Source organism: Equus caballus, chromosome 10 (assembly GCF_041296265.1).
Source record: "Equus caballus isolate H_3958 breed thoroughbred chromosome 10, TB-T2T, whole genome shotgun sequence".
In the NCBI taxonomy this organism is placed as follows: domain Eukaryota; kingdom Metazoa; phylum Chordata; class Mammalia; order Perissodactyla; family Equidae; genus Equus; species Equus caballus.
The window spans coordinates 27,023,412-27,037,938 of record NC_091693.1 but is presented as its reverse complement, the minus strand read 5'-3'; the positions used below and the strand labels follow the sequence as shown (position 1 = coordinate 27,037,938).

General features: G+C 48.5%; 1 protein-coding gene across 5 annotated transcripts in view; it reads left to right on the top strand.

Moving 5' to 3' along the window:
• ZNF550 (zinc finger protein 550) overlaps positions 1 to 14,527 on the top strand; it is a 33,444-nt gene that overhangs the window by 16,083 nt on the left and 2,834 nt on the right. For 2 of the 5 annotated variants that reach the window (XM_014731213.3, XM_070223471.1), the window contains exons 1-4: positions 3,411 to 3,923; positions 6,319 to 6,445; positions 8,676 to 8,771; positions 12,470 to 14,233. In XM_014731213.3, the coding sequence (XP_014586699.2) occupies positions 3,426 to 3,923; positions 6,319 to 6,445; positions 8,676 to 8,771; positions 12,470 to 13,485 (1,737 nt within the window). In that variant the 5' untranslated portion in view covers positions 3,411 to 3,425 and the 3' untranslated portion in view covers positions 13,486 to 14,233. Of the gene's footprint in view, positions 1 to 3,410; positions 3,924 to 6,318; positions 6,446 to 8,675; positions 8,772 to 12,469; positions 14,234 to 14,527 lie in introns of those variants that run through there. The other 3 variants (XM_070223472.1, XM_070223473.1, XM_023650589.2) reach the window with 2 other exon arrangements.

The following is a 14,527-nucleotide window of genomic DNA, read 5'->3' as shown; positions in this document are numbered from 1 at the left end:
TGATGGTTATGATCCCTGCTGCAGTCATCGTCATCATTGTCATCGTCATCATCATTTTACCAGGACTTGGCCCCTTCCAGAGCAGTATTGCGTAGCTTTGTGATTATACAGCACAGATGCCAGAGACGGCCAACCTGGGTCTCCAGCTTGGATCAACTGCTCATCAGTTCCCCGCCTTTCAGCAGTTACGTTGATCTCCCTGAGCCTCGGTTTCACCCTGTGGAAAATGGTGCCTGTCAGCCACCTGCTTCATAGGAGGCTGTGAGGAAAACTCAAAATAGAATCCTTTAGTGCAAGGCCTACAGGAAGAGATTCCTAACACTTTAATGTGAAGATACATACCACGTTTCTGAATAAGGAGACCAAAGTGTGTGTTCACAAGGGCAGCCAGAAGCTGAGTATATGTGTGCCACTGCAGGCTTCAGACTGCAAGGGCACCCCTGCCTCTGGACTTCTGTGGGAAGCTCCTCAGTGTGGCCTCCCTGCTTCTCTCTCACATCAAGTTCCAGTGTGGGTCAGCTTGGAGCTCTGGACCAGTTATTCAGGGACCCAGGTGCCTTCTAATGTCCCCATCTAGCTTTGTGTTTGCTCTGGCATCATCTAGGTTGCATAGGGGAAATGAAAGGGGAGGGCAGAAGTCACACCCATTTGCACACAAACATCACTTCCACTCACATTCCATTGACAGGAAGTAGGCGTTGGGCCACACCAGGGTGCTCAGGTCTGGGAAATGTGGTTCAGCTGTGTTCCTGAGGAGATGAGAAAATGGGCTTGCTTTACAATCCCATTGGACATTGGGAATATGAACCCCTCCTTCCAGAAGGTGTTTTCTAATTAACCTAATTTATTGGATCTGAAATATCCTGTGTACCAGCTACTTTTAAAAAATACTCAACCTACTCTTGAAAAATAGAGTGATAATCATTCCTGTGTCATTGGGTTACTTGAGGATGTAATGAGATAATGCAGAGAAGTGCATAGTGTTGTGCCTTATTCATAAGAAATGGCTCAGCAAAAGTAAACTATTAGTATTATCCATGTAGTAATATTAATCATAATGAAAAATAGTAATATCGTATGTTTTCTCATAGACTGTCTTCCCGACTCAAGAAAAAAGGGATATTTCTTCCCCTTGAAATTACTATCTCTTTTATACTCTGCATCCCATCCTTTCCCACATTCTCCATTCATTTCTTCATCCTCCTCTTTGTCCATCAGACTCTCAGAGGCATTTCCTTGTATTATGTCTCCATGGCCTTTGTGTACTCAAAATACTAACATGATATTTAGACTTGTCTGTCTCACAGCTGACTGCAGAGGCAGCTGGAGGCTTTGCTGCCATGTGTGGCCTCTTCCCACTAGCCATCCTTCAGGCTGCTCAGCCAGCCAATAAGTGTCCGTGGCCAGCACCAAATCAGATCCTGAGTCTGTTCCAAGTGCTCCCCCATCTCCTCTACCCAATGTCTTCCCTTGAATGTCTCAAATGCACCCTGAGCTCATCATAACAGAAATTCATCATCTTGCCTATTACTCCACATTCCCAATTTCAGTGAATAGTCTTGCCATCCAAACAAGTTTGAAATCCAGATTCACCCTTTGGCCATAATACTCCACACAGTGCTGAGAAATTATGTCTGGATCACATAAGCCCGCTCTGATGTCTGGGTGTCTCTCTCCTGTGATTGGGTCGTAATGTTACTAGTATTTTCTATCCAATATCAATCTGCCATGCATCTTTTATCTATTGTGTTAGCACTCAATGATGATCATTGGGTAGTTAATTATTTTATGAGCTGTTGAAACATTTGTATCCTACTTCTATTGCTATTTCTGCATTTATTAGCTAAAAATCCTTTATAAGGAAGAATTTTCCATAATCTCCTGTTACCTCAGAATACAGTCTGTACAGAAAAGAGAAGAAAGAGCTTGATACCTTCATTCTATTTAGCAATTTTCAGAATAATTATTTGGATCACTAACATCATCCTCAAACAATAAGCAAATGTTTATCTCAGGGATAAGACGCCCCCTTTGTACACATGATCAGACCATGATCATGCCAGCCACTGTCATAGTAGGAAAAAGCATTTGGTAAATGGCTCTTCTTTTCAGATACGTCTAAGATTCTAAAATGAATTGTATCTATCTTAGTCTTTTTGGGCTGCTATAAGAAAATACCATAGACTGGGTGGCTTATAAACATCAGAAATTTATTTCTCACAGTTCCAGAGGCTGGAAGTCCAAGATCAAGTCTCTGGAAGATTCGATGTCTGGTGAGAACCCATTTCCTGGTTCATAGACAGCCTTCTCTCTGTGTCCTCACATGGTAGGAAGGGCAAGGGAACTTCCTGGGGCTTCTTTTATAAGGGCACTAATTCCATTCATAAGGGCTCTGGTATCTAATCACCTTCCAAAGGTCTCATCTCCTATTACTATCATATTAGGCATTAGATTTTCAACATATGAATTGAGGGGAAAACAAGCATTGGGACCATAGCAGTATCGATGTCAAGAAATTGAGTTAGAAATATTATATGGAAAAAACAATGGGCCTTGCTGGGGTTGGAACATAAACACTGAGATGTATCTGTGCAGGAAGAATGTGTGTGTGTGTATGCAACGGGGCGGGGGGTGGGGGGACAGGCAGAATGCCACATTGTCTACTTCCTTCTGGGCCTCCTGACATCCCTCATCCATTTCCCCCGTCATGACCCTGGCTGAACTCTTCTCTTCTGTGTCCCTTGATTGCACATACTGAAGCCTACAAAATTGACTCGGAAGCTTTGATCTACATATAGTTAAAGAGTAATAAGATAATATTTGTTGGTTGAAAATATTATTGAAACTATAAACTATTGAACGCACGTATTTCGTGACTGAATGACATTGCAGTGTGTGCATTCAGGTTTTTCTTTGGGTTCCTGTTCTGCTGAATGGAGTCTATAACATATTTTCTCCCTTTTTTAAGTAATATATTTTTAAAAAATAGAAGGGCAGAATAAATATAAAGATACTTGGATAATATAAGCTTAAAATTATAATTTATGTCAGACTTTCCTCATTTATGTAAATTAAATCCACTGTATATATCCCACACAGAATTTTGAAGAACTTCACAAGTTTATTTAAAAATTTATAGAAAACAAAGTTTTCTCTATCGTTCCCCTGTTTCAGGGACATCCAATATCTTCCTCCCCAACATCTCAGTAACAGCCTTCTGTAACGTCTTTTCTCTCTTGACCCTGAGCCAACATACAAAACTCACAAAATTGGCTCTAAAGCTTCAATCTGCGTATATTTGAAGAGCAACAAGGTGGTTATTAGTTCGCAGCTATGACTCCTACTTTGTATCTGAATGACATATCTTGTTACTCCCTCATATTGTGACTGGCACTTGCACCATTGGGAACGTCTGAAATAACAAGATGGAGAAAACACTGCTGAGAAATCTGGGCGCGTCCCCTTTAGGAACATCCGATGCCTCTCTTCCTCCGTTGGAGCCTCTGCACTCCCTTTCCCAGGGCGCCTCTCCGGGCCTCTGCGCCCTCGGCTCCTGGAAAGAGCACAGCGTCCCTTGCCTGGTGGGATGCAGAATAAAAACTACATTGCCCAGAAGGCTGTACTCCGCGGGACAGCTGTCTGTGCCCGACCGTTGTCGAACCGGAAAGGGGCGTGGCTGGCCCGTATTGACAGAGGCGGCGCGGGGATGGACGTGTTTGTGCCGGGGCGGGGGTCTGTCCACACCCGCGGTGAGCCCCGCGCCGCTTGTTTGGACGGAAGGCGGAAAGACAGAGAGGAGGACGCACCTCGGCCCCTTTGTAGGACTTGAGGGAGGGTCGGCTGAGCCCGCGGGACGCTCCCTGCCCCCGGCGCGGCCCTGCTGTCCCCACGGTCCAATGGCGCCGCCGCTGGACCCCCTGCAGGTTAGTGGACTGTGCCCCAAGCCCCTCGCCCGCTAGGACCCCACCCGCGTGGCCACGGCGCCTGACGTGCGGGATGGCGGCGTCCTGTGACCCTTCGCCTTGCCGTCTCCCGGCCGTCGTTTCTCTGAGCCTCAGGATTGGGGGCTGTCGGCTCCAGGGTCCGAATCCAGGTCAGGGGCTACCGGGGGACGGTCCCATTTCTTCAGCCAATAGAATGCTGTGTGGAAGGGAGAGATGTGGCTTCTGGAACCCACTCCGCCCCACGACCCCGCGCCGTGCGCGTGGAACGACCTGCAGGGAGGAGCGAGGGGGCAGAATCTGGAGACTTCCCTGTGGGTTCTGGCCGCGCCCCTTCCCGAGGCTGTGACTAGGAGCAAGTGCCCCTGCTGCCCTTAGCTTCTATTTTCTTGGTTATAAAATAGGAATATTAACGGTGCTTTTTCCTGAGTTGAGGGAACTGGAAAGTGTGTATGGGTTTGTGTCTCCCACTGCCCAGCACGGTCCAGGGAGCATCGCTCCGGCGCTGTTTCCAGAGATGTCTCCTGGGCCTGTGTTGATTTTACAGGCTCACCCAGCAGGAGTCTGACTCTCGGCCCTCCCTGGCCTCTGGCCTCTACAGGGATCCGGCTTGGGTTGGGGAGAGGCAGGAGCAGCGTTTTGGGATTGCTGCTATGTGAGGGCTGAAACGGTGGCGGGACAGTCTGGGAGCCATAAAGGCCAAGGAATTTATCTTTCAGTTTACAGCAGGTAGAACTGGCTTCCCACTGACAATAGTGAATCTATTTCCCTTTTTAAGACGTTCAGTTATATTAGAAAAGTGAGTCCATTCAAGTGGTCAGTGATGATCGTGTGCAGGAGTGTGGTAACTCTCCAGCAGTCATCCCGAGTAGCCTCATGGTAGCCCTGATCACTGTTGGGGATTGTCTTATTGGTTAATTTCCCGTCCAGGTGAAGGTCCCTCCCTCACTTTATTGCAGACTCACTCCAGTGTCCCCTCCTTAAAGAGGTCTCCGTTGCCCCATCTAAAGTGGTCTATCATCTCTTTAATCTCCTTGCTCCATTTTCTTTCCTTTGGAATGTTCAGGGCCCTCTGACAATGTCTTGCTCATTTATTTAGTTGTTTGCGTAGGATCCCTTTCCAGTCCCAGAATGTGTCTCTTGCTGGTCTATGCCAAGACCTAGAATGGTCTGGGCTTGTAAAAAGCACTCAATAAACGGTTGAATGAATGGGCCTCCCCTTTAGGGGCTCTCATCACACTCATAATAAATACTCACACCCTCCCCTCACCCCCCACCCCCTGCCGCGGCCCACAGGGCTCCACTAGATCTGCGCCTGCCTCTCCCTCCATGCTTCTTCTGTTCTTCCCTTGCTCACTGCACCCAGCCATACTTCCAGAACTTGCCAAACTTCTTCCCATTTTGCAGGCTTTGCCCTCGCACTTCTCTTTGCCTGGGTCCCTGTCCTCAGGTCTCTGTAGGGCTGTCTCCCGGCCCCCTTACTGTGTGTCGGTCACCTCTTAGGATCATCTTTTCCTCTGTTTTAGCTCTAGCTAAGGTACCGCAGCCCCCACCTGCCCATCTTCTGGTAGCTCTGTGCCACCTTTTGCCAGATGTTCAAATCCTGCCTCTGCCCCTTAAATGTGAGATTGTGGGTGACTTTCTAGAGCTGCCTGAGCCCCAGGCTGCTGGCTGTGACATGGAGGTGATGATGGCATTTACCTCATGGACTGTGGGAGGATTTTTAGTAGAAGTCACAAATGACATTGAACACTTACTGGGACCAGGCACCCCAGTACTTGCCATGGGAACACTTTCTCTTTAGTTCTCAGAACTGCCTGGGGAAGTGGCAATGATCATTGTATTGATGTGGAATCGAGGCATAGAGAAACACTGTAATGTCCTCCCCATGGTACACAGCTGGCAAGAGGCAGATTCAGGAGTCCTGATTCAAACCCTGGGAGTCTGGCTCCACAGCAAGATCTTTAGTCACTTTACCTCAGTCTGTGAAGCCCTCAGCCCGGGGCGGGCACGCGGCGAGGACCAGGGAGGCTCAGCTGCTGCTGTTTTCATTGTTGGAGTTGTCATCATGATCATTTTCCCCATTGCTCTGACGTCCCAGAGCACTTACCATCTGCTCCCACAGCCCTCACAGGAACACCACTGTCTCTTATCTCCAGTGGCCTCCCCCATGGGAGGCTTTTCTCTCAGCCACACAATTGCATTGTGTCCAAAGGCCACGTCCACCTCCCCCTTGAGCCCAAAACTGAACTCACCCCTCAGAAGGCCTTGGTGATTTGGGCCTGGGTCTCTCTGCACCTTCACCAGTGACTAAGTGACAGGCTTTTATCTCATCCAGCAGCACAAGGCCAACATCACTACCTGTTTGACTTTCCAGGTGTTGGTGACCTTCAAGGATGTGGCGGTGACCTTTACCCAGGAAGAGTGGGGACAGCTTGACCTGCATCAGAGGACCCTGTACCAGGAGGTGATGCTGGAGACCTGCAGGCTCCTGGTCTCACTGGGTAAGGGCTTACATGTCACCCCTGTGGGGGACCTCAGCCTCCTTGATTCCTGGCTGGTCAAGGAGGTCACAGGAGCCACCGTCCCTCCTCCCCACAGCCCCTGCAGTTTTCTTGTCCCTTCTCCTGCCTGGTCTCCCTGTGTCTGCATCAGGGATCGTTGGGTCAGAAACAAGGTCCTTCTGAACACAAACCCTCACCCAGCTCCCAGGACACTGGGGCCTCAGTCTGAGGTCCTTATTCTGGATTCCACAGAAGGGGAGCTGACTGACTCAACCAGTCTGGGTCAAGTGTCCCCACAGCCCAGTTGGCTGGGCCATGGGTGATGGGCTGTTCTCAGAAGAAAGGGTGAGTCAGGCAGACCTCCAGGTGGCATTTGTCATCAGTGTGCCTCAGAGATCTTCCTGAACAACACCATCTTGGTAAAAAGGCCCCTGGTGTCTACGTGATCCTCACATGTTTCCTGTAGCCTGGGCCACAATCCTCCATTGGTACAGATGATTTTAGAGGGTGCACAGGGATGTCATCAAATGCCACAGGTGGACACTCTGAGAAAGCCGATCCTTTTCCCTTCTCTATCTGACATGCTGATTGTTGTCAAGAGAAAGTCTCAGATCAGCGCTGAGTCTTTCATGTCTCCCAGTGGTGGCTAATTTCTCTCTTCAGCAGAGGGAGCAGCCTCCAGCTCACAGCCCTGAGTAGGCCGCATGAGCTCACTGGGACGTTAATGGCATTATTTTGATTTCATTGTTGTGTTTTGAAGGTAACCTTCTATTTGTGGGAAGTGAGAGTGACTTTCTCATTTACCAGAGCAAAACAGGGTTCCCTTTTAGAATAAAATATTTAGGAAAAATAAAATGTGGGTCAGTTTATGATGGCAGACTGTGCTCTGCAGACCCATCACTCTGAGTTCAGGTGGGAAAGCAGACATCAATTCTTAGATGAACTGTGATGAGTTGCAGAAAGAAAAAAAAGAGTATTTAGGAATATATAACCAGGGGTCATAATCTATCGTGGGTACTTTGAAAATGGCTCCTTAAGAAGTGACGCTGGAGCTGAGACTTGAAGGCTGAGTAAGAGCTAGCTGGGAGCAGCAGTGGAGGCGGAGTTCCAGATGGAGGGACCAGCAGAAGAGGCCCTGAGGTGACGGGGAGCTCTCCTCCTGGCAGAGCCAGAGGAACGTCTGATTCATGTTTTCTCCTGCCCCGTCTCTGAGCTCGGTGCCAGGGACAAAGCACACATAGGGAACCTTCCTGAGAGGTGTCTGCACGAATCCTGGGCTGTGGATCAGAGTCTGCCAGTTGAGACTTCTGTGGGTCCTGGTATTTCAGTCATTGGACTTATATACAGAACTCTCCTATGTTTTACTCCCCCCATCCATTGAGATGTATTTGGCTGCCTCCAACAGAAGACCAGCTCAAACTGGCTTCCCCCAAAGGAACTTTACCACCTCACCTAATGAGAAGCCCCAAGGCAGTGGTGGATGTAGCAGTGCAGTTACATCATCAGTGATGTGAAGGTTCTCTCTGCTCTCCGTGGACCAGGCTTCTGCCTTTTCCTCAGCCTGGCTCCCTGGGGGATGTAGGATGCTGCTGCAGTGGCAGAGGCAGTAGGCCCCCTTGTTCAGTCCTCCCCTCCTGCATGAGAATAAAAGCTTTCTCTTCACAATGAGAATCCAGCTCAGGTTACCTGCCTACCTCAGATTACCAGTGATCAAGGATGCCATTCACTGATTTATTTCCACCAACAGTTTTTGCTAGTAATTTCTCTCTGGGCATCAGTTCCCTGGGGTGATTTCAGAAATACTGATGCCGAGGCCTCACCCCAAGAAATTTTGTTTTATTGGGTTTAAGGTTGGAATCAGACATCCCTAGGTGGTTCTGAAGGATGTTTGAGAACCAGTGACTTAGATTAATTACAAAACACCTGGAAGGAGGGCCTCAACTTCCTGGCGTCCCAGGGCTGTGTGTGAAGTGGTATGCACCTGAACAGTGTTGGCTTCCACTGATAAAATTCAAGGGCAATGGTGTTGCACAGACAGCACTACGCTCTACAGCTGTTACAGCCCGAGTGGGATTTGTGCCCTTGGTGTCCACATCACAAATCAGCATTTTCTTTTCTTTGGGAGCAGATTTATGCATGGTCTTGTTCCTGTCATGAAACCCCAGACGAATGAAAAGTTTTTTTTCTTCTCATCAAAACACTTGTGTCCTCTTTCTTTCTCCATCAACAGGGCATCCAGTTCCCACACCAGAGTTTTTCCCTCTGCTGGAGCACAGGCAGGAGCTATGGACGGTGAGGACAGGCCTCTCACATAGCCCCTGCCCAGGTAGGAGCTTTCAGACCCTCAGGGGACCACTGCCTCAGAATTTGGGGACCTCCGTGTTGTGACCTTCTGGGGGCCTGGATCTTTCTCTCACACACTAGAGTGTGCACCAGCAGGTCAGCTCTGAACCACAGTTATTCAGGGACTCAGGTGCCTTCTATCGTCAACAGGTAGCTTTAAGATTGCTCTGGCATAAGGCAGCTGGCGGAGGGGAGACGAGAGAGGAAGGGACAGAGACACACCCTGGTGCACACATACTCACTTCCACATAGTCCACTGACACAAGCTAGGTGTTTGGCCCCACCTGGGACCTCAGGCCTGGGGATGTGGTTTAACTGTGTACCCGAGAAGGGCCGATGGGCTTGGCTTGTATTATCTCACTCAGTCCTGCTGTACTCAGCCTACCTTCAGAAAATCAGAGAGAGAATAATTTCTGTGTGATTGGTTGTTTGAGGATGTAATGAGATAGCGCAGCAGACAGCTCAGTACAGTGCCTGGCCTATAGTAAGGGTCAACAGAAGTCAGCTTAGTCGTATCCACGTAATTATCTTAATTATAATGAAAGATAGTAATATCACACGTTTCCTTCTGGACTCAGAGGAGAGGGAGCCTTTCCTCCCCTTGAAATTACTCTCTACACTACACGCTGTATCCCACTCTTTCCTGCCATCTCCATCCATTCATCCATCCTCCTGTTTGTCCATCAGACACTCAAGGGCAGCTCCTTGCGCTGTATCTTCCTGCCCCTTCTGCCCTGAAAAACACCCACATGACGTTTGGCCTTTTCTGCCCACATCCATGCTGCTGAGTGTAGCTGGAGTCATCCACCCAGTGAGCTGGATCACTGCTGAGTCCCAGGCTCTTTTCTCTCTGGGTCCTTCTCGCTTCTCAGCCAGCCTGGGAGTGCCTTTGGGCAGCCCCACCGCCCACGCTCTGTTCCAAATGCCATCCCCACTGCCCCCAATCCCATGGCTCCACTTAAGTGTCTCAGAGGCACCTCAAGCTCCTCAGCCTTAGAAGACACTTGTGACGCCCCCTCCTCCCATCCCCAGTTCAGAGAATGTTCTGCCATACAAGCAGGCTAGAAGACTGGAAACCCCTCAGACGGCACCTCAGCACCCCTCCCTCCATCAGACCCAGCATCCATCCATCTCAAGGCCTTCCATTTGATATTCTCCACATTTCCTGAAACCATCACCTCCCCCACTTTCATTGGCTCATCACCAACACCCTAGTCCAAGCTCTCATCAAAAGATGAGATGATGCCAGATACTCCCACCAGGTCTTTCCACATCTCTTCTGTGCCTCTGCAGCCACTCAGACATGTTCCAAATCATCACCTCTTCCTCAGTCACTGTATCTCAGCATGAAATCAACTTAACGTTAAAAATAAAGGCTACGTACTTTTGCTTCTTGCTCCTGAACCCTTCGAGACTCATTCATGTCTGTCCCACACCTGTGGCTTCCCTTGTCATCTGTGGAAGACCTTTACCTCTGATCATTGCCAGTGCTGCCTCCTTCATTCCTTCGGCCCTCTGGGGAACTTGCTTCTTCACTTATTTTCTGCCTTGTCTGTATCTTCATCCTTTCTCTACTCAGCCTAAAAATGGGCTCCAGTTGCTTACACTTGGAAAAAGAAAACAAACACAAATGCTTTCTGTCAGTCATAGACCACAACTAGCGTTGACTCTACTTATAAAGCTGAGTTACTTGAGGGAGTTGTCTCATTTTGGGAAAAGATGTATACACCTGAATTCCATACCTATTGTTTAAAATCTCCTAATTTTTTAATATCAGAAGTGTACAATGATGTGCACAAATCTTAAGGGTTCAGCTTAAATTTTTACATATGTATAAACTGAAATATTCTCCACCCCAGTCAAGATTTAGAATATTTCTAGGACCTGGGGCCAGCCCCGTGGCCTACTGGTTAAGTTTGGCATGCTCGGCTTCAGCGGGCTGGGTTCAGTTCCTGGGAGCAGACCTACACCACTCATCCGCAGCCATCATCATGCTGTGGCAGTGACCCACATACAACATAGAGGAAGACTGGCACACGTGTTAGCTCAGGGCGAATCTTCCTCAAGCAAAAAGAGGGAGATTGGCAACAGATGTTAGCTCAGCGCAAATCATCCTCAGAAAAAAAAAAAAAATTTCCAGGGCCTTTCAGGCTCCTGGTGCCCCATCCTTTTATGGTGGGGAGAGGTGTCTTGAACAACAGAATTTATTTTTCTCACAGCTCTGGAGGCTGCAAGTCCAAGATCAAGGTGTCAGAAGCATTGGGTTCTACCAAGGCCTCTCAGCTTGGCTTCTACAACAAGATGGTTTCTTCTTGCTGATGTCATTGCGGTCATCCCAACTGCCCAGTGGAACGATGAGAATAATAACATGTTAGTCAGAGGTCTCCAGAGAATCAGAACCAATAAGATGTGTATATATGTAGAGATTTATTTTAAGGAATTGATTGTGAGGGCTAAGCGATTTTGAAGTCTGAAAGGCAGGCCAGTAAGCTGGGGCAGTTGATGTTGCTACCTTGAGTCTGAAGAAAGTCTAGAGGCAGAATTCCTTCCCTTCCAGGGGATCTCAGTCTTTTCTCTTAAGGCCGTCAAATGACTGGATGAGGCCTACCCACATATGAAGGGTAATCCGCTTTGCTCAAAGTCCACAGATTTAAATGTTAATCACATCTAAAAAGGACCTCACAGCGACATCTAGAATGGTATTTGACCAAACAGCTCAGCACAGTAGCATAGCCAAGTTGACATATAAAATTAACCATCACAAATGATAGGGATAATGAGGCACAATTTAGTAAACACTCAGGCTATATCAAGAATCATGTAGAGCGCTTTACAGGCATTTTCTCATTAAACCCTTGTGAGAGCCTGAGAAACTGAGCATCTCCCAGTCTCTCAAATGAGGAGTTATGACTTGAAGAAGAAGGTAATTCCCCCAGGATCAGCTCACCTGATAGAGGCAGGGCTGGAACCGACGCATTCTGGCTCCAGACCCTCATTCTGAACCATCACGCTGATGCCTCTCCACAGAGCAGAACCTTCTCTTGTACTGTTGGGCCCTGTGACCCTCATTCCCTCCTCCTCTGTGGTCTTCATCCCCTTCCTCTTACTGCAAACACCTCTTCAGTGTGGGCTTCCCCAGGCATCGGGTGCCCTTTCTTCCTTTAGTTCCTAAGCACTCTCCACTGGTGAATCTGTCCATGCTTACTCCTTATATTTCAGTCCAGCCCCATCCTCTCTTTTCCTCTTTCTGGCAAGTTTGACTTCTCCATCAGGACCCAGCTCATGGGACACCCATCTGGGAACGTGACCTCTTTTTCTTCACAGTCTTGTTGGGTGCTGCTTCCGTATGCTCTCATAGCACCAAGACATCAGTTCTTGGGGCAAATGCCCCCAGACAGTGTTATTAAAACTGCCCTCTCTCCCCTACTCTGGGCTGTGAGGAGGGGTCTCAACTCCACATCCATGTCCTCTGGTCCAGCCTGCCCTGCAGATTTTCCCTTTAATAGTATCAAAGTTAGAAGGACCACAAAAAGTAATTGGAAACCTAGGTTATGAAGATGTAAAAGCACAGCCAATGTCAGAGGTGCTATTTTCTTCCTCATTTGCCCCTGAGGTGTTGCTTTTGTTTCTCCCATATTTGCATCACTAAAAGTGCCCCTTCGTGTATTGGATTCTCTTCAGGTGACACAACAAAACTTCAGACCAGAGAGCCAAGCACATCTCAGCTGGTTTTGCCTGAGGGAGACTTGCTCCAGGGAAGCCTGACTGAGGGATCTTCAAGGGACTCCAGGTTGGGACAAGCCAAGGATGAGGAAGGGCTTCTGGAAATGCAGAAAGGTCAATGGAGGCCAGCAACAGAGCCCCACAAAGAGACCCATCCTGGGGAAATAAGCCTTGAAGATTGTCATTTGGGGACACATGATAGTCTGCATTCCAGGGTGTTACAGGAGAGAGTCCCTCAGGGAGATGTCCTCCATGAACGTGACCCACAGGGACCAGAAAAAGGCCCCACGATTCATGCTGGAAGTAACCTGTACAAATGCAAGCAATGTGGGAAAGGGTTTAACAGGAAGTGGTACCTTGTTCGACATCAGCGGGTTCACACTGGCATGAAGCCCTATGAATGCAATGCGTGTGGGAAGGCCTTTAGCCAGAGCTCAACCCTCATTCGGCACTACCTCATTCATACCGGGGAAAAACCATACCAGTGCATGGAGTGTGGGAAGGCCTTCAAACGCAGGTCCTACCTCCTGCAGCACCATCCAATTCACACTGGGGAGAGGCCCTACGAGTGCAGTCAGTGTGGGAAGGCCTTCACCCACCGCTCTACTTTCATTCGGCACAGTAGGACCCACACTGGAGAAAAACCCTTTGAGTGCAAAGACTGTGAGAAATCATTTAGCAATAGGGCACACCTAATTCAACACTCCATCATCCACACTGGAGAGAAGCCCTATGAGTGCAGTGAGTGCAGAAAGGCCTTCAGATGCAGCTCAGAACTCATGCAGCACCAGCGGGTTCACACTGGGGAGAAGCCCTATGAGTGCACCCAGTGTGGCAAGGCCTTTCACCGGAGCACCTACCTCCTTCAGCACTCTGTCATCCACACTGGGGAGACACCGTACAAGTGCCTCGAGTGTGGGAAGGCCTTCAAACGCAGGTCACACCTCCTGCAGCACCAGCGGGTTCACAATTGAGAGCCTGCGAGCACCTGACTGTGGTAAGGCCTTCACCCACTGCTCGTCTTGTCTTGCAGAAGGGGATCCACACTGGAGGAGAAAACCCTTTCCGTGCAAAGAATGTTGGAAAGGTTTTTTTGGTCAGCTCTTCAGACACATGAGTAGTCACATTGGAGAGAAGCCCTGTGAATGCAGTGAATGTAAGGAAGCCTTCAGCTGCTGCTCCGCCCTCCCTCGCCATCAAAGGATTTGTACCAGAGAGAAATGTGCGAAGGTGTGTCACCAGTGTGTCCACCTCTGTCAACATCAGAGAACATACAGGCAAGACATTCTGAATATAACTACTGAGGACAGTCTTTAGCCAGAAGAAAAAATCTTACTTGCCATCTGAGAATTCATAATGAAGAGGAACACGTAATTGTCATGGCTGTGAGAAAACCTTCCGTGACAGCTCTTATCATGTAGGGTCATACTGGGACTAGAAGTAGCTCAGGCTTTCCCGTACTTGTGAGAAAGCGTAGAGGAGGCTGGCCCAGCAGCTCCTGTGCACTTACCGCCACCTTCAGCCACAGGTACCCCTGTGGTTTATGCTTAGAAAGCCATCTCAGGATTATTTCAGAAAGAAAAGTAAAAAGGAGAAGGAGGAGATGGAGACAGAGACCATAAACGGAAAAGACAAATGCCTTCACAAACCCTTTCGGACTCCCTGCCGGGCCTCTTGCAGTGTCTCATCAGTTCTAATTTTCCGTGGGGGAACGTTTGAGAGGTAAAGGATCTCAGCCCTTCTACTTGTTTCTTATATGTATTCACTGCTGTCTTGTCAGGGAGGCTGGACAGTGAGGGCAGCTCTACAAATGTTTGTGGGGAGCCTTTCTTCCAAACATCTCCACCCATGAGGAGCATAATTCTTTGTGGGAAATGTGAAGGCTTGAGTCATGAGATACTTGAACTTGTTAGATGTAGAAAACTGAAATAACATCACCTAACACTTATCTTCTATTTTATATCTAAGGAGAGAAGTCACATACAGATTGCCATGTTAAAATGTGCACCCCTTACA